General features: G+C 37.5%; 1 protein-coding gene and 1 long non-coding RNA gene across 7 annotated transcripts in view; one reads left to right on the forward strand and one right to left on the reverse strand.

Moving 5' to 3' along the window:
• large2 (LARGE xylosyl- and glucuronyltransferase 2) overlaps positions 1-26,512 on the forward strand; it is a 142,365-nt gene that overhangs the window by 102,810 nt on the left and 13,043 nt on the right. For all 5 annotated transcript variants that reach the window (XM_047822542.1, XM_027139900.2, XM_047822543.1 and 2 more), the window contains 5 exons: positions 15,024-15,212; positions 19,233-19,510; positions 19,788-19,870; positions 21,602-21,725; positions 25,220-25,391. In XM_047822542.1, the coding sequence (XP_047678498.1) occupies positions 15,110-15,212; positions 19,233-19,510; positions 19,788-19,870; positions 21,602-21,725; positions 25,220-25,391 (760 nt within the window). In that variant the 5' untranslated portion in view covers positions 15,024-15,109. The remainder of the gene's footprint in view (positions 1-15,023; positions 15,213-19,232; positions 19,511-19,787; positions 19,871-21,601; positions 21,726-25,219; positions 25,392-26,512) is intronic.
• LOC113639268 lies at positions 4,727-14,176 on the reverse strand. 2 transcript variants are annotated; one of them, XR_003439799.2, is made up of 6 exons: positions 14,041-14,176; positions 13,571-13,721; positions 7,720-7,767; positions 5,781-5,853; positions 5,261-5,438; positions 4,727-5,174 (listed from the first exon to the last, which is right to left on the reverse strand). It is a non-coding gene; the product is annotated as an uncharacterized LOC113639268 (long non-coding RNA). The 2 variants fall into 2 exon arrangements; XR_007144713.1 differs by having other exon boundaries at positions 13,571-13,718; positions 14,041-14,159.

Here is a 26,512-nt window from a genome sequence, read left to right on the forward strand (position 1 = left end):
CTTTCTGTTTGATATTATTTCTGTTTGCTAATTACTCAATCAAAACAAATCAAACAAAAGCACCACCAACAGGAGGAAAGTTTAACTGCAACGAAACAAGGATTCTTAATCACGTTAAAGACATATTTCCTTCTCATAGCGGTTAAACAAACATCAACAAACATAATTTTTTTAATGAATATTTGAATATTAAAATTATTCAGAGGGAACATCACTGTCTAGTCTGTTGAAGTGAAGAACTAGATGCTGTTTGAGGTAGATTACAACATTCCCGTAGCTTCACTACAACTGCCAGATACCACTGAAGCGACTACATTTGGGGTGATATTGTGATCTTTTGTCTACTCACTCATTTTCAAACCAAATCAAATGTTTAGTCAGGTTACTTTAAAGGTATTTAGAGCTATAGATAACTTCCATAATTGATTCCTCCGTGTATGACTATAATGAAGGAATGTATTCCTGCCCTCAGTTCTTCCAGTGTCGTGATTAACGACATTAAAGCAAGTTCCCAGCAGCTCTTGACAAAGTATGTCTTTTATTTAGCATAATATGCACCTTGCTTCATAGTTGGCGATTAGCCAATTAGCCATTTATTATGGTTAGTATATAAAAAAGGCAGTCCTTGCAACTTAGAGCTGGCAGGCAATCTACTTTGCTCAAGGCGCTGAAAAACGGTGTGGTTTCGCTACGAATCTCGGCCGCCATTATGACTTGTTCTGGTTGTAGATTTTCCTGAGAGTTATGGCGCTACAGATTGATGCTCCTGTCTTCTGTTTAAGGAGAAAGTTGCATCTAACAGTTGCGATTGAAGCCAGTGCTTAATTCTGTAGGATCCTGATGCTCGCAGCACTTTCAAAGTGCCAATTGTTTTAAGACACAGTGCTAAATCTTTTCTCTATTTTCACACTCTCTGGCTTCTTTCTCTTTATCAGCCTTTATCTCCAAGCCACGGTGGTGGTTTATGATGACTGAGACTCTAAGGAAGGAAATAAACCACTTTGGGTTTGTCAAGAAAGTAGAGAGGGGGATTAGCTTGCTTCAAGGCCTCAAAGGGATGTCTCAAAGGAAGAAAGGAAGGAAGGATATTTTTGAAGGAAGTGTTGAGAAAGAAAGAGATGTATATAGAGAGATACTAGGTGGTTTTGAAGATTACCCTTTTAATGCACAGTGTACCATACTTGTAGGCATACTCACTGACTCCCAATGACTGATATTCTAAAATCCTGTGTGGTAAAATCCTGTGAAAATCTATTCTCATTGGTTGCCAGTTTTCTCTGTTGGCTTAAAGATGAAAAAGACATCTTTTCTATCCGACCTCATAGCATGGTACAGTGAATTAACTGTGAACCAGATCATGGATTTGTTGATTCCAGTCCCTTGAGTGCTGAATTTGATTTTAATTCCTGCCTGGTACCAAAGCGTATCAAACAGGGACGTGTGGGTAAAGCTAGTACTAGCAGTTTTCATTATAGTGACTTCATATCTATGACTTATGACTTATGTGAATTTACACAGACTGAGTAGGATATTTTCCCCCCAATTACATAGAAGATATTACATTCTTGAGCAGTCCTAGCTAGCAAGTCATGCTAGGATTGAATGTCCTTAAGTTCCAACTCAAATTCTGTTCTTTTTATTTTAGACTTTTACTGTTTACTGTATTAAACTAAACTATTGCCATTTATCTCTAAACAAAGGGATTCTGAAAAAAACAACAAGCGAATAGTGTGCTAGAGAATGCACAACAGCAAAAATGTGCCAGGGAACCATGTTTGCTGAGACTGTAGAACAAGACCTGCCCCTGGGGGTGGGACATGTACATACTAGAGAGCATTTAATGGAATGATCACAAAACTAGGTCAGGATGAGTTGTCAAAAAAAAAAAAAAAATAAAAAATGGTACAAATAATAATAATAATAAAAAAACACCACCAGTACTTTTGGTGCCACATCAAACAAAAGCTATTTTAATATTTGGATATATTTATTTTCTCACCCATGTGAATCCCATGGATCTAAATCCAAACTGTTCACTACACAAGATATATCCTAATGTCAGCACACAAAATTTGGCACTCAAACCTTCTGGATATTTTCTGTATTTGTATAGGGTTTGTATAAAAAGTGTTTGCACACTTGCCTGCATTTGCATCGGTTACCACCATTACTACAAACTGGCCCTGTTTCTGTTCAGTAGTTCTCGTGTGTGTACAAGGTGTGTACTTGAAACCTGGCCAAACAAAGTGACCTTCGAAGATATTTGTTCTTGTGCTGTCTTGTAAATGAAACTCAAACCCTGTGGAAAAAAACTACCTTGGCTGAATCCTCTCAAAGTAGAACACAAAGGTGTAATTGTAATATTGTGTTATTGATTACTGGTGTATGACTAGCAGGAAGCAAAGCTGGTTTATTTTACCTTAAGCCTAAGTCAGCTTCAAAACCTAACTGGTAAACCACTTTACGGTTTTGCAGTGCAGTTTCTGCTTGTGTTGGTGTGTGTATGAGAGGGTGTGTTGCTGGGTCAGCAAGGTGATTATGTCTTAATCAGAGATCTCGTCTCCTATTCTATGCACAGTTGAAAAGCCTCTCATTTTAAAAGGGCATGGCTGCTCTGCAGTAACGCTACTCCAGTGCGAGGCGATTATGCAGTCCCATTTTAATCACATTACCATCCTTTCCAGAGAAGTTTGATTGACAACTGGATTTTGCAGGATTGTATCACAGGTTCACAGGTTTGGTCACTCATGGAAAGGGAAGTTGAGTGCTATTTGGTCTCTAGCACTAGCCGATGGGATTGATTTGTGGAGCATAACATGTACAGCCACACAAAACGGTACATTTTTTTTGGCAACATCGTACACATTTACCACTCGTACACACTTCATCACGGCTAACATTAGACTTGATGTATTATTCCTGTCTTGTATTATTTCCTTCAAACAATACCTCAATTCAAGATGTGTTCTTATTATTTCTTCGTCAGAGCTAATTATGAGGGAGAAAGATAATCAGTTGTGCTTTTATATCTGATCAGAGCATTTACATGTTATATAGGAGCTTTTTACTCTTTTAAATTTTATCGTCAAATAATTTGGCTTCATTCGAGTATAGAAAAATGATCCTCCAATACAAGACTATTCCAAGCATGAAATGAGTACCTAGAAATAGGTTTAATAATCTTATGTTTGCTTTATTCATAGCTAGATTTGACTAGCTAAGGTTCTCTGTTATCAGAAAACTTTCTGCTAAAATATTCAATGCAAATTGATATCAAGATACTCATTGCTCATATTTTATCATTAATCATTATCACCAGCATTACAAAAACACCTGGAACGTTCAAAATTCGTAATGATTTCATATAATAATGGGAAATTTTTTTACAGAAGAATTTCATTTCACTCAATTCTAGTCATCAGTAGATTACAGATACAGAATTGTATTTCTAGTTGACTTGAAATCTAGAACAGCTAGAAATCCAAATATATTTATTTATAGGTGTAATTACAGACTTTATTTATGATAGTTGTCATGGTTGCGTTGATCACTCAGATTATGTTTTTGATTACAGAACAAATTTCCAAGTATTCTGTTAACAGATAATTGTAATCAAACACACGGCAATAATAATAATGAAAGAAATAACATTTAGACAAGATGATAGATCGCATTTTACGCATTTTATATATATTTTTTAATATATTCTGTGCATTTTATATATTTATATTTATTTATATATATATTTTTTAGTTTTTTTTTTTTTTTTTAAATATTGAATGTAGAGTTGAAAATCCAAAAGAAAATACACACTTGGCATTGAGCTATATCTAAGGAACTGTAAATTCTCATGTCTGGCCCAAGTGGTTTAAGTGGAAAAACCTTGAATGTGGTCAAACTTAGCTAGTATATTTATAGGATTACAATATACCAAAAATAAGCTTTTTTAACTTACTTCTTGGTATTTGTACTTAGCTTGAAGTAGTCTTTTATCAGAGGGTCATTTTCTATACGAATTCTAGATCCTTCTTTTCATTTCTAGAAAGAAGCAAAATTATCTCCCTTTTTTTAAATTTTCTGTTAATAAATTGAAAAGAGTTCTCCCCATGCCTCATGGGTTTCCCTCGGGTGCTCCGGTTTCCTCCCTCGGTCCAAAGACATGCATGGTAGGTTGATTGGCATCTCTGGAAAATTGTCCATAGTGTGAGATTGCGTGAGTGAATGAGAGTGTGTGCGCCCTGCGATGGGTTGGCACTCGATGTCCAATGACGCCTGAGATAGGCACAGACTCCCCGTGACCCGAGAAGTTCGGATAAGCGGTAGAAAATGAATGAATGAATAAATTGAAAAGAGTAAAAATATCCAGCAATTGTAATAATCTTATATTTGGTTGGTTTGTAATCTTATAAAAAAGAAAATAATAGCTGTGTAAGACAATATTTAACATATTTTCACTTGCTAAGATGAGATCTTTTTGTAGAGAGGGTCACTAAAAGTTCTGATAGTTTTAACCCGGTATTAGAAATGTTACAGGGAACGAAAACAGGGGAAGTTAGAGCTTTAATGATAAGTGTTGAAAATTTGAATTTTGCCATGCAATCTAATCGATCAGATATTTATTGCAGCACTAATTTGTGGGAATAAGACATGAATATTCTTCCTGGGTTTGGTGAGATGTGTGTTTTTCTCTACATTTTCTTTGTCTTTATGAAAATAAATAAATAAATAAATATTTCAGCGATAGTATCTTTTCAATTTTCAGCCCAAATTAAAATGTTTCGTTTAGAGCTGAACAAAAAGGAAAATACATACGGTGGAACAAAAGGCTGCATGCTCAGGGCTTTGAAGTTTTATATACACCTCCCATAAGCAGATAATATGAGTGTTGGCTGTAAACGTTGCTGAGGCCTCTGTACATCCATATTTCACATCCACATCCCTTTTTCCTTCCTCTCTCTCTCTGTCTGTTAGTTTTGCTTTACTAGAGCTTTTATCCCAGCGGACTGTAAGCGTTTTGTTTTGTTGCTGGTTCGACAAAAGATCCTCATTAAAGCTACCCAGCTCGCCTTATATCCTCCCTCTGCTTTTCTGTCTCTCTCATTCTCTCTTTTTATGCGTGCTTGGGGCGAAGATAAACTGTCACCTCCCAAAAACCTGCAACCTTTTGAGGCGTCCTGCAAAAAAAAAATTCAAAGTGAGCAAGATTGCACATGGGCTCTGGGCTGAGTCAGTGCTTATGAATGTTGATATGTCAAGCTACCTAAAGCAATAATTAACGTGGATGTAAACATGAAGAGGCGGCATGCGGTCAGACTGCGAGTGTAGGCGTGATCCTGGCGCCGTTCGATCTCATCAGAGAGAAGTTGGATGGAGTGCAGATGAAAGATGGCAGGCAGGTGAGGTTTATGCGGCATGGGGATATTAGAAAGACTTAAAAGCTGCAGCATAAATGGAACAAATGGAAGCCATGAGATTTTGCACAGCTTTTTTTTTTTTTTTTTACATTTTTTTATCTTGTTCTCTGTTGAGTCTTACCAGGAGTAGTAATTTTGCCATCGCATAAATGAACAAAAAAATCAAGTAAACTGTGATATTTGGAGCAGCTTGCCATAAAAAAAAAAAAAAAAAAAAAAGATTTTAAAATGTTTTTAAAAAGATTTTCTGGAGATTTTGGCCAAGATGCATCATGTGACATTATGAAAACATACATTCAGCCAAAACTCTATTTGATTTACATGCACTGAACATATGTATAGCTATCATTGAAAGTAATTATTTACATGTTTTTACTGGAGGAGTAGGAGTTGAAATTAAGAGTCCTGTGTTTGCAAATTCACCAATTCAAGTAGATTTCTGTAAACAAACAAACAAACAAAATAAAACAGCATCAAGCATTGTTTAAATTGTATAACGACAGACAGGAAGTATAGTATGACAGTAATATGTTTAACACGACTAATTTGTTTTTTTATTACCTTAGTATTCTCTAGCTAGAAGTAAAACACAACAATGCTTTGATTAAAAAAACAGACAGTGAGCTATGTTACCTCCTGACACAAAGCAAAGTCGCAGTTAAAGCCCCAAAGCTGTTTATTTTGCTATAAAAAAGTTTAACATCATGAAATGTTTTTCTCCGATCCTTCCATTCATATATCACAGCACTAACAATTTGCCGGCAAATAAAATCGTTTATCAATTAAAGAAAGGCACCTATACTTTCACCCGTCTGTTTATTAGTAGATATAATGTCTAGGAGCAGCAATGAATCAAGTTTATTCCTGCTATTATTATGTTAAAGCAGCTATAAACAGTCATTCTCTCAACAGCCACTCTTTTTCTTCCTTTCCCATAAAGTTAATTTCAGCTTGTCATGTTACGTTGAAACCGCAAAGCACAGCGTTTTTCCTGGGGTTAAACCATCAAAGTGAGAGCTTTACATCTGCCTGTTACAAAGCACAAACTCCGGAGAGTTATTTTCTCAAATTGATACATATATGTTTCAATGCAGAAAACGTCCACGTATCAACAATTACACACATTAAATCTGTTAAACATGTTTATGAGGAGCATATAATACACAAACTACAGAGGCAGCTGTGTGTTCAAGACGAGAGTCGACGCACATAGATACGTTTAAAGCAACAATACAAGCTGTACTGTAGAGATTCTAAATATTACAGGGACAAAGCGAGACTATAATAACAATTGAAGAAATAGATGATGACAATGAATAGGGGTGTGGACAGAGCAGAGCAGGAGCGAGGTAAACTAGCGAAACAGGAAGTACATAATAGATCTATGTGACCATTGGATACTTTGCTAAAGCTATGGATTTAGTGAAATAGTCAGTTCGCAGTTATCCAGTCTGAAAATATGTCATGACTCATTAGGCTGAACCAACAACCCTGTTTTTTTTGTCATCTGAAATGCATTAAAGACCCTTGGAACTGAAATCTGTAAATGCTTTCAAATTAGATTAATGGACAGACCATATGAGGTACAAAGTATGAATAATTATTATGCCTTTGTTATGATGTCTACATGCACTCTGAGATCCTTTACCCAGACAATAAAAATTGGGCGGTCCTTGTTGGGTTTCATATTCACAGTTCACAGATCAGAGTTGATCCAAGAGATTAACAGGCACAAAATCCAGCGTGAAATCCAAGACAAGAGTCTACAAAATGAGAGAGATGCCACCATCTGTTAGGGAGGGTTTACTTTAAAATGGTTGAGTGTGAGACAGCAGATTTTAATGTGTGTGTGTGTGTGTGTTTGTGTGTGTGTTGTGTGTGTGTTTAGACAGTTGTGCCCTCTGCTGGTGGGGTGTTTTTTAGATGTGTGTGTGACAGAATGAATCACAGGGTGTAATATAATATTCAGATTCACCCTATAGGTCTCTTTAAGCTGGAGAAACCTAGCCATAGAAATGTAACCTTGCTAACTGAAAAAATATACAAAAGGTGCCTGCATTGCATGTCTGCCTAACACCACCTGACTGGAGGTTTGATTTGATGTTCTTCCTGTGGTTGTTGGTTTCCTCCAGGTACTCCAGGTTCCTCCCCCATTTCAAAGACAAAGTTGTAGTCTGACTGGCATCTTTAAATTGTCTGTAGTGTGTGTTTGTGTGTGTGTGTGTGTGTGTGTGTGTGTGTGTGTGTGTGTGTGTGTGTGTGTGTGTGTGTGTGTGTGTGATTGTGCCTTGTGATGAGTCCCCACCTTGTGCCCCAAGTCTTCTGGAATAACCTTCAGTCTCACCATAAACCTCTGTAGGAAAAGCGGTACAGAAAATGGACAGACAACAACAACATAATATTGAGCAATTTTCTTAAGTGGTAGCTCAAAGTGCTGTAGGAACAAATCAGCAATATGCAAAAGGATAAAATAAAAGACAGAGAAAATATAAGGGTGAAGAAATTACTATAGAATATGGATTAAACAAATAAAATAAAATGAAAAACTACACATTTTCAGCTGTAAATACTGAACCAGATGTAGTTCTAATTAAATGGCAAATGAAACAGATTTTGAAGCATAGAATTATCTGTATCTTACAGAAAAGGGACATAGAGAGACATTTTTAGCTCAGCGGATTGAGGTATTAAACAAGTAAAGCGTATGCGTAAGCTGAGATCTGCCCCAATTGTGCTTTTCCTGGTCATGTGCATGTTTTTAAAGGAACGACGAGCACAGCTTGGCGTGAGGTGGCATTGATGTGTTTGTGGGCTGTCAGTGAATAAATTCCCTCCGGCTGCACACTGTGGACTTTCCCATTTGCTATCACAAACTCTGACCTTTTTGTAGTGATCTCCAGCTGCTGATGGCGAAGAGGCGTGCTTGAGAGGAAGAGATGGGCTTGTGAGTTGAAACATGATCATTAAAAAAAAAGAATCATTACCCTTCTTGACTTATGAATCATAAGAGCAGTGGCTTCCTGGTAGTATGTCTGTAATGGGGTGTTGTATTACAGTGTGTTCATAGACCCATGGGGATTCCCCAATTGGCATCATGACCTTTGACCTGATTTTTAGCAGAAGGCCATTACTGAGAAAGATGTAGGTGAAGCATTAATATTTAACTCTGTCATGGATCATTTTATTTAGTTCTGTTATATATTTACATAAAAGCATCTGCCATATGCTGCAAGCTGTAAGCTCACAGAGCAGAGACGGTGGTCATTAAAAACGAGCTTAAGGCACCATGATTTGCATTCAGTCAGCAGTGTAGCAAGCGAAAAGAAAAGGAATCTCTCACCTCAGTGCTCAGTGCTCGCTGAATTGAACTGCGCTCTCACATATAAAATGTTTTCATTTCTAGAGTCAGTTGAAGTAATTAAATTAACTCAAATTCAATCAAATACTGCGATATTTGGGATTTGGGTCAATGACATTCTGTTGTATGACATCATCACAACACACGTTCAGCCAAAGCCTAGTATTCCTGTGCACTGAATAACGAATACAGCAATGATAGAAAGCAATTACATATGTGTCTTCACTGATAAGAGTCTAAAGGAAGACTCATGTGTGAGCAATTTCACCAAATCAAGTAGTTTTTCCCAAAAATTGGAAAGAATTTTAAGCATCAAGTATTTTTGGCAACAACAATCATAAAAAACCTGCCGTTCACACCTGACAACACTGACTGATACTGCTCTGACTACTCAAATCTCCAGTAAAGATACTGTTACAGCTCAGTAAGATGTTATATTTGATCAGGTTCTGTAAAGTTGTAGGAAGATCCTGAAGTTCCACCTTGTCGTATTTCTCCAGAGCACAGCTTGCAGTCTGCTTTCCCTTTAACACGATCGTTATTAATCATAAAATACATCCGGATTGCCATCGTTTTTCATCGTCTGTTTGTCATGTTGGTGCAATTTCACCTGGTATCAGATGGTGGTATTGGAATCTATATAAATGAGAACGGTACCAATAATGTTGACGCATCGTTGGACTTCAAGTGATTTGATGCTTTGTGTTTGCTCCTGGACCTCACCGAGCTTTTGCGGAAGCGTTTTATCAGGGATCATTTGGCGAATCAGTGGTGTATGAGCATCTGGGTGCTCCCAATCATCCTCCAATTAACCTTATTTTTCTTCTTCTTTCAGTGCGACACAATTTTTGCTGTGTGATTACCAGCAATGTTTTTAATTCCTTCTTATTTTTAAGATAATGCCTCATGCTTAATTGCACAGAATTATACATCCTTACTGAATTTTGGTAGATTTGTCCTTGAAGGTGAGCTTTATAATAGAGATGTGCTTCTACTTGGTTATGCTGTTATGTTGATTTTTATTTTGTTCCCTTTTCAGGGTCACCAGAGTAGTATAAGCTCGAACTCCTTATTTGCTTTGCTTTCTTGAACACTCTTCTTGTGCCTGTCCCTGAAGTTTGTGAAAGTGAACACTCTGTGAGAATGTTTGCGTGGATGGATATGTAACTGGAGAGAAAGGCCTTGAGAAGGCAAAACAGTGTGCATGAGCACTCAGATTAAAAAGGCAGGAATTGCACTGGATGCTGTGGTAAGGAAGACGACGGCATACACGCACACCTCTGTAGCCTATAAAATGACGAACAGCATGAAGAGTGTCTGAGAAAGTAACAGAAATACACAACGTTAATAAAACACAGCACTGTACAAATCCATGCTGTAAGGCTACAAATATCAAATGGAATTAAAAATATTTATATATATTTTTCTGGAATCAAACCTTTTTAAACTGAAGCACAGGGAGAATATGTAAACTTTACACACAGGGCAGAGAAGGGAATCAAACCCCCAACCCTGGAGCTGATTTTAAGGGAAATCCTTTTCTTTCTTGTTTTTTACCAGTCTAGTCCTAAACAGAAGTAGTTCAATGTACCAAAACGGTAAAAACACACCAGAGAGGAAAAAAACGGCAACTGAATTAACAGGAAGAACTGCATTAGAGAAAAAAATGAATAAATAAATAACCTTTGAGTAAAGCTCAGAAGAAGAACACTCTGCTCATGATAGGATGTTCTGGGAGCATTACGCTTACTCATTAAGCTTTTTTTTTTTTTTTTTACCCTTAATGCAATCCAAGCATGGAACTGAGGATTTTAGGGTTAAGGGTCTGACTCAAAAGCTCAGCAGTGGCAGTCTTGGGATTTGCACTCGTTCGGGTCACAAACACAGAACTGTCTTCTCAAGCGTGTATTAACGAACATAAAACCCGCTGCTCAGTCAGCACCTGAAACAGCGTCCATCAGATCCCCGCGGACCGAAAACCTAATAATCCGAGGTACGCTGTATCTCTCTCCTCTCTGAGTGGTGTCCTGCTTTTAATAAACTTGTTGTTTTCTGCTATTGGCAGCAACCAATATTGTTGCCTGCAGGCAAGTGTCTAATTAAAGTGAAGCATGATTAATTAAGGTGATAAAATCAGGGGATGCATCTGCCTCTCCACTGCTCTGTCTCTATGTCCCTCCTTTGTTAATCTGTCTGTGCTGAAGTGATGGAGAGTCTTCTACTTCGATCTATGTAATTAAGAGAGATGTAGACAGGACTGGAGTTTGTGGAGCCACATGGCATGATGAATCTACATCCTTAATTGGACTTTACCCTGCTGATAGCGGTGTTGTGTTTCACTGATCCGAGCCATTCGAGTTTGATGCTGATACAAAGTAGGTGCGTATAGATTTACTCTTACGCTAATCAAGAAATCCAGAGGTTATATGCCAATAGGGAATGCTCTCAAACACCATAGACCACACCCGATGTTTACTAGAACCTGATTGGCTCCGCAAAGTGTAAGTCTGAGGTGACTGAGGCGACTGTGGGCAGGAAAAACTCCCTTAGACGGAAGAGGAAGAAACCTTGAGAGGAACCAGACTCATTGGGGAACCTCATCCTCATTTGGGTGACACTGGAGGGTGTGATTATAAATTTTTATAAACACTGGAGAGTGTTATTATGAACCTTTCTACAGTCATATAATCGTATTGATTGCTTAGTAGGTTGTTGCATCATTTCATGATGCAACAACACTCATCGAAACAATTGGGTTTAGCTCCTTAATGCAATATAAGGAACAAGGAAAGGGGAAGCCCATGCTCTTCTAAGTGACACAGGATATTGAGCAATCATTGAAGTATACATGTGGAGAAGATGCCTCAAAAACTGATAGCGGTATCAGATATCAGCTTGATACAGTGCTAATGCACTCATATTTACTTTTTTTTTTCCATAAAAGATGCACCGATAACAACATACGATCCCAGGAATATCGGATAGGTCATGTAATCCTAGTGTACACTTCCATGCTAATGAACAGACCACAGTGATCTGGATGTATTTACCAATTAATTATGCCAATGCAATCACCAACTATTGTTCTTGATAATAAGGAACTCTGATGCAGCACAGACAATAAAACAGATGTGGAATAAAACCCTCTATTTTCCATAGCATCTAGACTAATTAATGAATGTACCTCATTAAAACATGGCTAACAGTATAAAGATCGCTCATGCTAGCCTAAGTTCATAACCATGCTAGGGAGCATTTTTTATGGGATGATTTTTTTTTCTTTACCAGAAAAATGTAAACAGAGTTAAATAATAAAATCTCTACAAGACCTAATCTAAAAAGATATCAAGATAGCAAAAACTATGATTCATATTTTACAGGAAAACACAAGTATAGCCCAGATATTTACTGTCTCACAGCAAATGATAGTGGCGTGATTTTAGGTGAACTCGTTATCACAGCTGGTCACAGTGCTGCAGACAAAACAAGCTCGATAATGAATAAAGCTCATAAGCAAACATGACATAGAATCTTGAGTTCTGCTTGGCCTTCATTTTGGTTTGTTTTGGCTGTCCAGGTTGTTGTTTTAGCAACAACAACAACAACAAACAAAATTTATAAATAAGTTGAAATAATCAGTAAACTGGAGATTTCTCACAGCTTGGTGAATTGGTGAAGGGGAGAACAAGACTTATTGTTTAATTTTTTCATATTAAAAGTTAATCGCTTTTTTAAACAAGACTGACAGTCTGGTAATCAATTTTATAGGCTGATATGGGTCTGGTGTTGGTGTTACAGGCGATTACGAAAAACTGTGTAGTCGTACTGTACAGGTTAAAAACATGGTATCGATTCACACTTGATTACAGTTTATCTATCTATCTGCTTGGACCATTCTGCTTATATTCTGCTTAAAAGTGAAGCATCTATCAATGAATACATTAACACTGTTTCAATATGTTACAGACTTAGGATATCACCAACCCTAAACTCTATACAATTTTTTTTTTCTTTCAAATATACACATAAACAGGGAAAAAAGTGCTAGTTTAAGTGTTTCAGGAAAAGGTAGGTCTTCAACCTTCGTCTGAAGGTAGGCAGTGACTCAGATATTTGGACATCCAGGGGAAGTTCATTCCACCAGAAAATAGTCTGGCTGTAGACCTACCACTTACCCTGAGAAATGGTGGGACAAGTAAAGCAACGCTAGTATCCTGCACAGAATACTTGGGAACCTGGTTTCTATCCCAGAGGACGTGGGGGAAAAAGATGGTTGGACACCCTGGACAGTGTGTCAATCTATTACAGGGCACAATCATAAATACACACTACAGATCATTTAGCTTGCAACAAATGTCTTTAGATTAGGGGAGGAAACTGGAGCACCCAGAGACAACCCCTGAAGCACAGGTATCAATAAAAAACCCCACACACAGGGCAGAGGCAGGTGTGAAGCAAACATACTAACCATTAAGACACCATTGCCCTGGCAGAAGGTTCATTATGAAAAAATTGTGAATAAGAGACATGGGATCAGAAGTCAATGATTATGATTACAGCAGCAGCATCTGTCACAATCAACACTAACTCGGAGTTCACAATTAAACACAATGTTTTTAAAAACAAGAGAACTGAGAACTTTGCCCAGTCTGTGTACTCTCATTAAGGATTAAATCATACAAAGATACTTTAATAAGTTTGAGCTCATTTCAAATTCTCACTTCATTAGGCTAAAAAAAGCGAAGGTCGCATGCATTAGAAAAGCAAACTTTTCATTTGTATTCTGGTTAGTACTCACTTGTCTGTAATGATGTCCACATTGTTAGGAGACAGAAGAGTGTAACGATGAAGCCTGGGCCAATTAGCAATTAGCTGGGCACACAGAAGAGACAGCAGGCTGGCAAGAGTTGGCTGAAAAGAGGCACGTAGCCGGTACTTATGAACAGCTGCTAGAGTAATGTGGAGTGTTTCGGGGATTGGAAAAAAGAAAGTTAGTTTGGTGTTGGACAACAGTTCAGTGTAAAGAACTGCATTTTAAAAAAAAAAAAAAACCAAATGAAATTAAATTTACTTATAGTATAGAATAAAGTGTTCTAGATTTATTTTGAGGATAAAATTAATATTGTAATCACAAAAAAAATCATATTTGCATATGTTGGTGCCAGTTTTTGTACAGTTTTTTTTCCAGAATAAATATTTTTTCTTCCAGAATATACATCTTAACCGAGAGTTTTTTTAAAAAAATAATTGTATGAATAAATTTCATACCTGATAGTTTGTCACAAAGCAGTCTACAGAGGCAGGATGCAAGCATGGGGCAAGAGTTTCATACAAAAACAAGGTGCAAATATCACAACAGTTCCAGTATAAGAAGGTAAATGATTCCAGGTAGAGGGACAAAAACAGGTGAAGCGAAAATACGGAAAACGGTCACAAAAATAGGAACATGACTGTATAATCTAAACCAAGAACTAGAAAACAGCAGAAATACGAAGGCTTAGCACACGAATAAAAAATATCTGAGCTTTTATAATAGCTCATGAAAATGTGCTGAAGTAAAAGGGCTTAAAAAGGTGAGAACTAAACACACTAATAGGGAACAGGTGAGCTCAAGCAACTCCTGAGATTGAGAACGGTGGCTTTTGGGAACCGAAGTCTTCGGCAGCCACTTTGAAACGGAGTTAAAGCAAAATCTATAGGTTCACTACTTAATGGAGAATTGTTCATCATTCGTCTAAAAACATATAAGTTGACACTTTCTATTAAAATTGTTTCAATCTTTATTTATTGTGTTAAACTGACTCTTTATTTGATATCCCACATATTTTATTCAAATGCTAAAATATTTAGTCGTATCATATAGTGTTAATTATTGCGATCTCTAATGACTATCTCACTATTTAAGCAATACAGTCCTGGACTTACTCTTTTTCTTCTTCTTCTTCTTCTTCTTCTTCTTCTTCTTCTTATTATTATTATTATTATTATTATTATTATTATTATTATTATTAACTTGTTTATTTTTTTTATTTGTTACCGGATTTATTAGAACATATTCTACCCTAGTTTCAGAGATATAATTCCACACTCTATTATTAGTAACTGATGAAATATAAAATAGCATTTCCCGCTACTGGACTAGACTTTTGGCCCCTCTGACCGGAATTTTCCTTCCATTATAAAATCATCTTTGAGTCATTTAAGTGCTCAACAGTTTTACAGTAAGCAGTGTGTGTCTTTCCTGTCTCCAGATGAGAGGATGCTGCAGGGAAGCAGCGTGAGGCCGAGTCCCACCTGAAGCCCATCCTCCTCCTGTTCCTCCACCTGCTGCCATCCCATGATGCACTGCCCATGCCGAGGGAGGCTAAAGCTGCTGCTGGCATCTCTGAGCTTTGTCATCTTGCTCACGTGGCTTTACTTGCTGGCAGGCAACCTGGAGAGTGAGTGTTTACTATTTCATAATAATAATAATAATAATAATAATAATAATAATAATAATAATTATTATTATTATTATTATTATTATTATTATTATTATTGTTGTTGTTGTTGTTGTTGTTGTTGTTGTTGTTGTTGTTGTTGTTTTTGTTGTTGTTGTTATTGTTATTATTATTATTAAAACTATTAATAAGTAGATTTATATATAAACTGATGAAATTTATATATACATTTTATTTTGAATAATAATTATGATAATTAATTTGCATTACTATAATGCTTATTATATGTATTATTATTGTTCTTATTATACATAGAATTGTAAAATAGTAACAATAAATATGCTGTTATTATTATTATGATTATTATGATTCTTCTTCTTCCTCTTCTTCTTCTTCTTCTTCTTCTTCTTCTTCTTCTTATTATTATTATTATTATCACATATTAATATTATTGTGATATTAATATATTTAGATGATAATGATTGTAGTTTTATTTCTTTATTTAAGTGGTAAATTCACTAAGGTGCTGTTTAAATGCTTAAAAGATTACTGATACAGCTGCTGGTGAAAAGCAGTGGATTAAAACAGTCATGAATGTCCACCTCTAAACCTCTTTCTATTTGTATGTGGGTGTTTGGTGTTGTAAGTGACAGGGAATGAACAATAAGACTGATTTTTATTTATATAGCACCTTGTGTGTTTGCCTTTCAAATACAATACAATTAGATAGGAGATAAAAGAAAAGCAAATGAAAATGAGTTTTCTGAGTGGTTCTCGTGGAGGCTGTTCCTGATGCAGAAATTACTAACCTGCTGTATTTAGTATTTACTCGTCAGGAGCAGGGTTTCATTTAGCTCTGTTTATGTTGGATAGAGAGCCGTGCTGCTTAAGAGGCCGTGGTGTAGAAACCTGGATCTTTAATAGAAAGAGTGAGGACAGCTGATCTGAGAGCATAAAGCATGTGTCACGTACACAGTTTGACATGTAGTGAAATCCTTTTTACAAGTTTGTTTAAATTTGAGATCAAGTCAAGTTTCAAAACAGTATTTTTATTTTTTTATTTAAATGTTATTTTATTTTGATAATTTATAATAATCAAAAGATTAATAAAGAAATGAAATACAACATTTTATTTTATTTTATTTTATTAGGTTGATTTCTTTTGGGGATTTTTTTTTTGTCCATAATTGTTTCAATTATTTTATAAGTAGACTTCAACCATGCAAAAACAGTTCAGGAAACAACTTAATCAATCAATGGTCTTTACACCTACAGAATATCACAGTCCATATCATTTACACAATTAAGGCTCATAAAACATTTATTTAACTGTATTTATTTATTTATTTTTAAATATCAGCTTGCATTTTCAGGTTACAAAACAATAATGTGAACAGACACATAACATGTAGAAGCCAGGATTGTATCAGATCATACACGAGTCTTAACACAGTTTTTACAGCATGTTTGAATCAGACTAAAAAAAAAATATGAAATCTGCATCAGTGGAAAAACTGAGAAATAGCAAATATCTAAAGGGAATTTCATCCCTGCAGAAACTAGGTATTAATGGAGGCAGTCAGAAAAGGAAAGTTGAGGTCCATCAAACAAACATACAATCAATGCAGAACTAAACAAGTTGTCAGCGGCATAATTGTTTCGAAAGTGGATAAATGAAGATTATTATGCCTGAGTGATGGGAGGGGAGCTTGCCTCGTCTTCGCATTATAGAGAGAAACCGAGCACTCGTTTAGTGTTCTTTTGTTAATCTGAAAATAAGTGCTAAATTCTTTAAAGTCATTAACATAAGGTGCAGTTCGGATTCGGCTGCTTAATGGGCCGGCAATCCAGATGAGCCTTAGCTCTGGTGATGCATTACACTGCTGATGAAAAGCCAGAGCTTGTTTATGTTGTTTTTATTAGAATGAAAATGGTGATGAATATTCCCCTCTGAACCTCAGGCTGTCTGTACTCCATCTGCATGTGTGTGTATGTGTGTATGTGTGTATGCGTGTGTGTGGTATGGTTTTTCGGACCTGGATGTGAGCGCCTCTCCGATTTCTTACATTTTTGTAATAAGAGTAACGATGCTTCATAGCAGCTGTCAGTGTGTGTGTGTGTGTGTGTGTGTGTGTGTGTGTGTGTGTGTGTGTGTGTGTGTGTAAGAGAGAACGAAAGATAGAGACTTTCCTAGCAGATATAAAAATAGAATTAAAGATGTGAGGATTAAAATGGCCTAACGTGCTGTTGTTAGATTAGAATTAATGTATTTTCATCAGTTTAAGGTCACATTAAACATACATAACATCCATGAAACAAGTTCTCCTGTTATCCATTATGTTGTAGCAGATGCCGTATACGTACTCATTTCCTCAACAGCATCTCTATTTTTCTTTTTCATTTTTTTTTAATACAATAAGACATAAATAAGACAAAAATGGGGCTTGTCGTAATAACGCTAACCCTGTGTCAGAAAACGTACTGACTTTACAGAAATGCTGCAAAACATTCACCGACTGTTACATCAGATAAACCAACAATATTGCTGAAATATTTTATAATTTATAATCGCAATACTCATGAATCTCTAAATGAAAGTGTTATACAGGGAAATATGTATGATACAGTATGATATCATATCAGGAGCTGGCCCAGTAGCCCAGTGGGTATCATGAGCCTCACAGCTCCAGGGTTCGGGTTTTAATCCTGAGTTTAGGTGACTGCCTGTTTGGAGTTTTTCACGTTGTCCTTGTGTTTGTGTGGGTTTTCATCTAAAAACAAGATGATGTTTGGATTAGTTACACTAATTTGCACCTAGGATGAACAATGTGTGTGAATGGTGCCATGCAGTGCAGTGGCATCCCAGCATGGGTACATTCTTCTTCGTTGCTCCTAGTGCTATTTGGGACATCCACTGCAGACCACACCAGGATGAAGTGGTTACTAAAGATCAATGAATAAATAAATGAATGTTAAAATAAACTATTTAGATTTGGAGTATTTAGTTTGAGAAGTGTTAATGTGTTTAAACCTCATACTTTTTAAAGTGGAAGTTAATCTGTAGAGTTACAATTCCTTTGAGTTACTGGACATCAGCAGGCATTTTATGTTTTAATAAAAAATATAAAAATTATATATAGATCCACCTAACACCTAGTGAACTTCCTACAAAATCCCATCACTTTTTCTCTCACTGTTTCCACACCTACTACGTCTCTGAATTATACATATTTTTCAGCAACTCCAGAGCCTTTGGAGGACAGCCTTGTTATCTCACACTAATAGGAAATCACTGTTCCTAACTAGTGAATGTGAAAGTGACGTGACATACGGCTAAGTACGGTGACCCATACTCAGAATTTGTTCTCTGCATTTGACCCATCCAAATTGCACATACACAGCAGTGAACACACAAACACCATGAACACACACAAAGCAGTGGGCAGCCATTAATGCTGCGGCACCCGGGGAGCAGTTGGAGGGTTCAGTGCCTTGCTCAAGGGCACCTCATTCGTGGCCGGCCCAAGACTCGAACCCACAACCTTAGGATTACGAGTCAGACTCTCTAACCATTAGGCCACGACTTGCCCCCATACTGTATCATACATATTTCCCTGTATAAAACTACATATGTTCTTAAAGTTTTTGCCACTTTCAGCAGTTCCATAATCAGTCATTTACTTAAGGTCATGGTCTAGACTTATTTCCATTTCCATTGTGTGCAACAAAGTTCCTACTTTATCCATCTGTTCAATAACTTCTACTCAAGAGCCTATAGAGAGTGATCTGTCTGTCTATCATGGAGAAGAACCTCCAGAACTCCAGCTCTCCTACTTTGACAGTTTCACAGTCTATCTTCACATTATTTAATTGCTTGGACCTGAATAAGTTTCCATAGCCTTTTTTTAATAAACATTGCAATAAACACCAGCAATAACCTAAACAAACATTAATAAAGCTCTAATCTCTTTCTAATTAAAAAAAAATTTTGACATCTAAAATCTGACCTTGTGATGGCAGATGGCCGCTCCTTACTCCTTGCTCCATGTCTTCTGGAGTCCACGGAGGCGCGCTTCCTTGAGCGGGAGGTGCTCGCATCCCGCGTTCGACAGGTGGAGGAAGAGAATCGGCAGATCCGCCTCCAGCTCAGTCAATCCCAGGGCCAGACTGAAGGTAACTATGGCAACCAGCAGTGGGTGGCATCAGCAGACACGGGAGCAGAGGATGTGGAAAACACGGCGGAGGAACGGGCCAATCACAGCGAGTGTGTCCGCTCACCTACTGCAGAGAAGTGCGAGGTAAGGGGATTGGTGGCACTTGGGACACTGTAGCATCATGAGGAAGTTGGTTCTTCTTTGTAAGAGAGATCCATAAATCGTCAAAGAAGCTTTAGGCGAGATATTAAATATATTTTTATCCAAATATAAAAAATATATGATGTTATGTAAGAGATTAAAAGAACTTATGCAAGCTTAGCTCTGTTAGGAACGTGATGTGCTTAGTGTCACATCCCTCTTGTCTTTTGTCTGTATTTTGTATTTTATTACTTAATGTTTTCTGCACGTGTGTGTACAGCTGATTCATGTGGCATGTGTGTGTGCGGGTCACAACGCCAGCCGGGACGTGGTCACCCTGGTCAAATCCATCTTATTCCACAGGTAATCACAGAATACACCGATTTAATTAATTGTTTCTGTCTCAGTACATGATGTTATTATACAGTACAAACTTTCACTTTAGGTCAAGCCGGACTCAGTCTGAATGGAAAGATAAGAAAAGGTTATTAGTCGGTCCATTCAGAAATGTATTCAGTTATTTTTTTCAGAATTGTTTATGTTGCAGCCATGTGCAAAAATGCTTTACATTATATATATTTTACACATCAATCTACACTCAATAACCCATAATGACAAAGCAATCTCCAGATTACTTGGAAAATTTAAAAAAAAGAAAAAAGCAATATCACATTTTCTATGGCCCTTGAAATTTAGCTCAGGTGCATCTTGTTTCTCTGGAGCATCTTTGAGATGTTTCTACCCTTTCACTAGAGTGTACCTGTGGCAAACTAAATTACGTAGACATGATTTGCAAAGGGGGGGCACAGTGGCTTAGTGGTTAGCATGTTCGCCTCACACCCAAGCCTTGTGTGTGTGGAGTTTGCATGTTCTCCCCGTGCCTTGGGGGTTTCCTCCGGGTACTCCGGTTTCCTCCCCCGGTCCAAAGACATGCATGGTAGGTTGATTGGCATCTTTGGAAAATTGTCCGTAGTGTGTGAGTGTGTGAGTGAATGAGAGTGTGTCTGTGTGCCCTGCGATGGGTTGGCACTCCGTCCAGGATGTATCCTGCCTCGATGCCCAAAGACGCTTGAGATAGGCACAGGCTTCCCGTGGCCCGAGGTAGTTTGGATAAAGCGGTAGAAAATGAATGAATGAATGAATGAATGAATGAATGAATGAATGAATGATTTGCAAAGGCACACACCTGTGTACTGCTGAAAAGGAGCAAAACAATCAGCAAAAAACAAGCCTTGAGGTCTTGCAGAGATCAGATACAGGATTCCTGGAAAGGCTAGAAAAACATCTGGTGCATTGAAAGTTCCCAAGAGCACATTGGCCTCCACATTGACCTCCATTATAAATGAAAAATGTTTGACAAATTCCCAGAGATGAATGTCTGTCCAAACAGAGCAATCGGAAGAGAACGTCCTTGGTAACTCTTGTTAAGCTCTAGAGATCATGATTGCAGTTGGGAGATACTTGCAGACTGTTACTACATTGCTACACTCTTTCACACTTTCACACTTTTATGTGCCTTGCTTTCAAGAGAAGTTCCCATCTGGTTACTCTGCCATAAAGCCCAGATCGGTGGAGTGTTGTGCTGATGGTTGATCTTTTTCAAGTTTTTTCCATCTCCACACACAATCTCTGGAGCTCAACCAGAGTGACCATCAGGTTCTTGGTCACCTCTCTCATCAAGGCTCTGCTTTCCCAATTGCACAGTTGGGATGCCAACTCTAGGAATAGTCCTGGTTCTCCCAAACCTCTTCCATTTAAAGTTGATGGAGATCATTGTGCTCTTGTAAACCTTCAATGCAGCAGAGATTTTTATAGACCCTTCTCCTGTGACGTTTCTCACATGTGGAAACCTTACCAGAAGAGGGTAGTGGAGGATATTTTAACTGCAATAGTAGGAATAAATCTGAAATGTGATGTTCAAAAAGCACATATGTGTGTAATAATCAGGTGTACACAACCTTTTGGCCATATAGTGTACAGCCTATAGTCATGTTATTTTTTTTATATGATCTTCTAAAGCCTTATTATGGATCTGTATATCCTTTTCATTTTTATCACCTTTATGACTCTATTCTGTTTGCTTTCCCATTTCAGGAGAAATCCTTTGCATTTTCACTTCATAACAGACACGGTGGCCAATCAGATCTTAAGCACGTTGGTCCAGTCATGGATGGTACCATCAGTGCAAGTCAGCTTCTATGATGCTGATGAACTGAAGGTAAAACCTCATTATTTGTTTTCAAAACCAAATAGCAAGTTTCTGTAGAACAGTAAATCCATCAGCCATTATGTCCTCTTTGCTACCTACCAGTGGACTTACCTATGGGACCTATTTATATTATATAGAATAATATATTATAGTCACTCCATCTTTATTCATAATTTCTCTGAGTGCGCATTGTGCTGTTGTAAAGGTCATTGAAGCTGTGACTTTAATTCATTATATTAAATATACATTAGATGAAATCCACTTTTCAATGTGAGTTTTGAAGTGTGATGTTTTTCAGAGTAGAAAGCATCAGGAGCAGTTGTACTTAGGTGAAAAGTCAATTTCTGCTCTAAGAACATAGTTCGATAACTAAAACTAGCTGGGGTTTTACTTACATAATGACGGTATAACTAAACGATGCAGTGTATATACAGTAAGCCAGGAAAACTGTGTAAAATCCCCTATAATTATTAGATTATATCTGGAAATATGATTGTTTTAACATAGAGATATATGATATATGACTCCATTCTTCTCCTCTGTTCAGCAACTAGCAATGCCCCATAAACCCAAGGCATCTTATTAGATTTTTATGGAAAAGTCATTATAGTGTTTATTTCAAAATACTCAAACTATCTTCTCTATTTTATTAGTAGCAATAGAAGTAATGATTGTTATTGAAGACCAAAATCCCTCTCAGGGTGACATTTTTATTTCCTATTCACAGAGAGTAGTCATTTTCTTCTTTTATGTCAGGTCAAAATGAAATGTAATTGGTTCCATGGTAGCAGAAATAGGTTGAACTCCTGGTAGTTCTGGGCTACAAGCAAAAGTAGCCCAAAGAAGAGTGAATGATAGAGTTCTTGGGCTAAACCTCGCAGTGGTATGCAGTAGCTGTGGATGTACTGTCTGAGTTCTTGGTTCAATCTCTTCACTGGAATACTGGACTCTGTTAGCCAGAGGTAAGGCTGATGTTGATGCCCAGTCGTTCATGAAATCTCTCCAGGCGTGTTAAGTTGAGTGCCCTAGTCTAAGATAATATCTTCAGAGAGGAAGATAGGCTGAAACAAGGCCTCATATGTCTTATAAACAGCTGCGAGACTTGGAAACACTTAGCAACTTCCATTTGGCAGACACCCGTATTCTCTCTTATCTTCCATTTCATCTCTTCAACTAAGAGGTTAATATTTCAGGTCTTGTTCAAGGGCCCAACAGCATTAACTTAGCAGTGGTGGGGTTTAAGCCATGATGTTTAAATTTGGTGCCAGACATTTTAACTACTGTGCCACCAGTATGGTGTAGTGAAATTTACAGTGTAAGAAATCCACTGAGAGATGCATCCATGTTCATGGCATATGGGCAGAGGTTCCAGCTTGCTGGCAGAGAGCTGTCCAGTTATCTTGGCATGCTTAATGGAACAAGGCTTCCATATATAAGAATTTACATATATACACACACACACACACACACACACACACACACACACACACACACACACACACACACACACACACACACACACACACACTAGACCGCCAATATTGACATTTTGCTAAAAACAGGTAACCTGTAATGGTTTCCTTGTCACCACAGTTGATTAGCTTACCCCTTATTGCCACTGGGACATACATCTTGTCAGGTATTTTTTCACTCTGTGTTCCAGCATATACATTGACTCTTCTTGGTCTGTCTCTCAGTGAATGGGAACAACCAAGCAGGTGGGCTTGATGATACATAATGGGTTTGAGTCCACTAGTGCTGGGTTGTGCAAACTTGACAAGGCATCTGTGCAGCCATACTCGGTATATATAAATGTAGAGTGCCCCATGTATAGAACTGTGGATTGGTAAGGAGATATACCTCAGATATATCTCCTCAGATGACAGCCTGTACTGTAGGAGGCAGTACAGAAAGTTAAGAATTAAGAGGTGAAATTGACACTTTACTACCTCGATGTAGTGTTCCAGATATTTCAGGGCATGGTCATGGGACCATGGTGGTCTTCCACACTGTGGGAATGCAGAATACAGAATAAGTCAGGGTAGACTTTAAGCTGTACCTTTCCTGAGCCAAGGTCTACAGTCTAAGCATAGTTGTATGTGGATCTGTCAGTCTCAGACCAAATGTTCTGCAATAAAGCTCCAGCCCCAGAGGCAATCATGCATGCAATATATATACACAATATACAGTACATGCATGATGTATAATGTATAATTATATTGTTTCAACTCACCTGAAACTTTATGCTAAACAAATTAGTAATATCATGTGACAAAATGGCACTATGCTACCTCACACTACCAAGCTACCACTGTTGGGTCCTTGATCAAGGCCCTTAACCTTCTCTGCCCTAGGGGCACTGTGTCATTGTTAACCCTGCACCGGACCTAACTTTCTATGCTAGGATGTTCGAAGAAAATAACTTCTCTGTACTGATGAATATAGGCTTCTTCTACTTCTAATTACTGAAAGTGAGTGAGTTCATATGTGGACTGTGTCAGAAACCCAAAGAAGCTACATATAATTTGTTAGTGTGATCTTTATGTATTTAGAATTCTGGCTAAACGGAGCACTGTGAGGGTGCTGTTGAAGTTTGGTCTGTTGCTGAAGCATGCTGGGCATTTGTTACAACACAAGTTTCATGCATTGTTTATATATCATAATTTTAAATCAGGCGGCACAAAGCCAGTAACGCTTGCTGCTTTTGTAAGTGGAAGCCATCAGGCTGTGCACACTGCAGCATCCTGATGCTAGCGCTATCCCTGGGAGGCCTTCTGCTCTCAGCATGAAGACTCTGCAGAGACTATGATGCAAAGGATTTTTCATTTTTGTTCACATATTTTAAATGATTATGTGGCTCTTTTTTTTTTTTTTTGTAACATTTGCTACTGCAGTGACTTTTAAATTATTCAAGACGCATTTGTAAGTTGTTTTGTTGGGTCGCACCGCATGGAAGCATCTGTGTGCTGATATTCAAAGACCATTTTGTTTTCAAATAGTACACAGTTTTATATGCAATGCATATTCATCAAATCTCTACACATATTCATTGCATATACATCGCTCTCTCTCTCTCTCTCTCTCTCTCTCTCTCTCTCTCTCTCTCTCTCTCTCTCTCTCTCTCTCTCTCTCTCTCTCTCTCTCTCTCTCTCTCTCTCTCTCTCCCCCTCTCTCCCTCTCTGTGTGTGTGTGCGCTGTTACCTCTGATTGTGCTGTTGTTTGGCTCAGAGCCTGTGTAATCATTACATGGATCTAAAAACACAGAAACTTTGCACTCTCAAAGTGGATGCCATCTCTGCAATTCAGTCTTTTATCTCTTGTCCACCAGATCACTTTGCCAAGCTTCTCATCAATAAATATGTATGTGCTGAGATGAAAGAGACATTACTGACAACTCTCCTGCGTGAGATCCTTTTTGTGGGTAATGATGCCATTACAAGAGTTCAGGAGTATTGGTAACACCCTAAGCATCTTTTTCTTTCTGTTTCTCTCTCATTATATAGCCGGAGGTTTCCTGGATACCCAACAAACACTATTCGGGCATTTATGGCCTGATGAAGCTCACGCTCACCAAGGCGTTACCCTCAGACCTCTCGAAAGTCATCGTGCTTGATACGGACATCACTTTCGCCACTGATATTGCTGAGCTGTGGGCCATCTTCAGAAAGTTCACAGGTATTTGCTATAATTACTCTAATGACATTTTTTTGGTTGCCAAGCATCCAGGACTAAAAGCCACACTATTGTGAAATATAGTGATATAGGTTTTATTAGAAATGTCTACGCTTTTGTGGCACTCACATGCCCCATGCAATGTAAATTAACTCTATATATGAATTTTTAAGGAGCATAACTTTTTTTAAGGAGAATTAAAATTTCAAAATTTTTTTAAGGAGAATTAAAATAATTTTTTAAAAGTTTTTTTTTAAAGCTAGATGAGGAAAAGAACAACTTGGTTATGATCCCAGGGATCACCATGTTTTTAACCCACTGCCAGTTTATCACCTGCCTCTAGTGGAGTCAAGAGCTCAATGATAAGACAATACGACTGTCAGGAATCTCAAAACTTTATTAAGCTATTAATAAGAGAAGATGCCAGACTTTGAATTTTGAGATTTGATCTCAAATTTGTTGTGTAATAGATCTAGGGCATGTTGTTAAAGTATGCAGGTACTTGTTTTTGTGGTCAGTAATGAATGTGTTTGTGCTAAACAAAGTCTGTTCCATTTCTTATTGCTGACTTTGTAGGCTTTGTCCGATAACTGACTGAAATGTGTTTCTCTGTCTGTCTATACTGGTATTTTCAAACATCTTCAAAAAATTGTTTGTCTACACTGAAAAGTCTGAAAACACCTACATCTACACACCGCTCATGGCTAAAAACATAAGAAGCTTTGACTTTAATTTCATAGCAATTTACATTTACCAGACACCCTTATCCAGAGTGACTTACATTCTTATAAAATTTTTATACAACTGAGCAATTGAGGGTTAAGGGCCTTGCTCAGGGGCCCAGCAGTGGGAACCAGGTGGACATAGGAATCAAACACAACCTTCCGATATTTAGCCCAATATATTAAAATATATAAAATATTTTTACCATCCACTAGGCTACCACGTCTATTTATGTGCGGAGTTTAGAAAAGAAAGACATTTTTGTTAAAGAAAAACACAGATTATTTTTAAATAGATAAATGAAGAAGTGGAGTTGTTGCTGTGGGCAACCCTAAAGTAAATGGCTGCTTGTTTTAATTGAATAAGTCACACAAAAATATCTCCATTTTCAGTATCACACT

The sequence above is a fragment of the Tachysurus fulvidraco genome, chromosome 13 (genome assembly GCF_022655615.1).
Source record: "Tachysurus fulvidraco isolate hzauxx_2018 chromosome 13, HZAU_PFXX_2.0, whole genome shotgun sequence".
Classification (NCBI taxonomy): domain Eukaryota; kingdom Metazoa; phylum Chordata; class Actinopteri; order Siluriformes; family Bagridae; genus Tachysurus; species Tachysurus fulvidraco.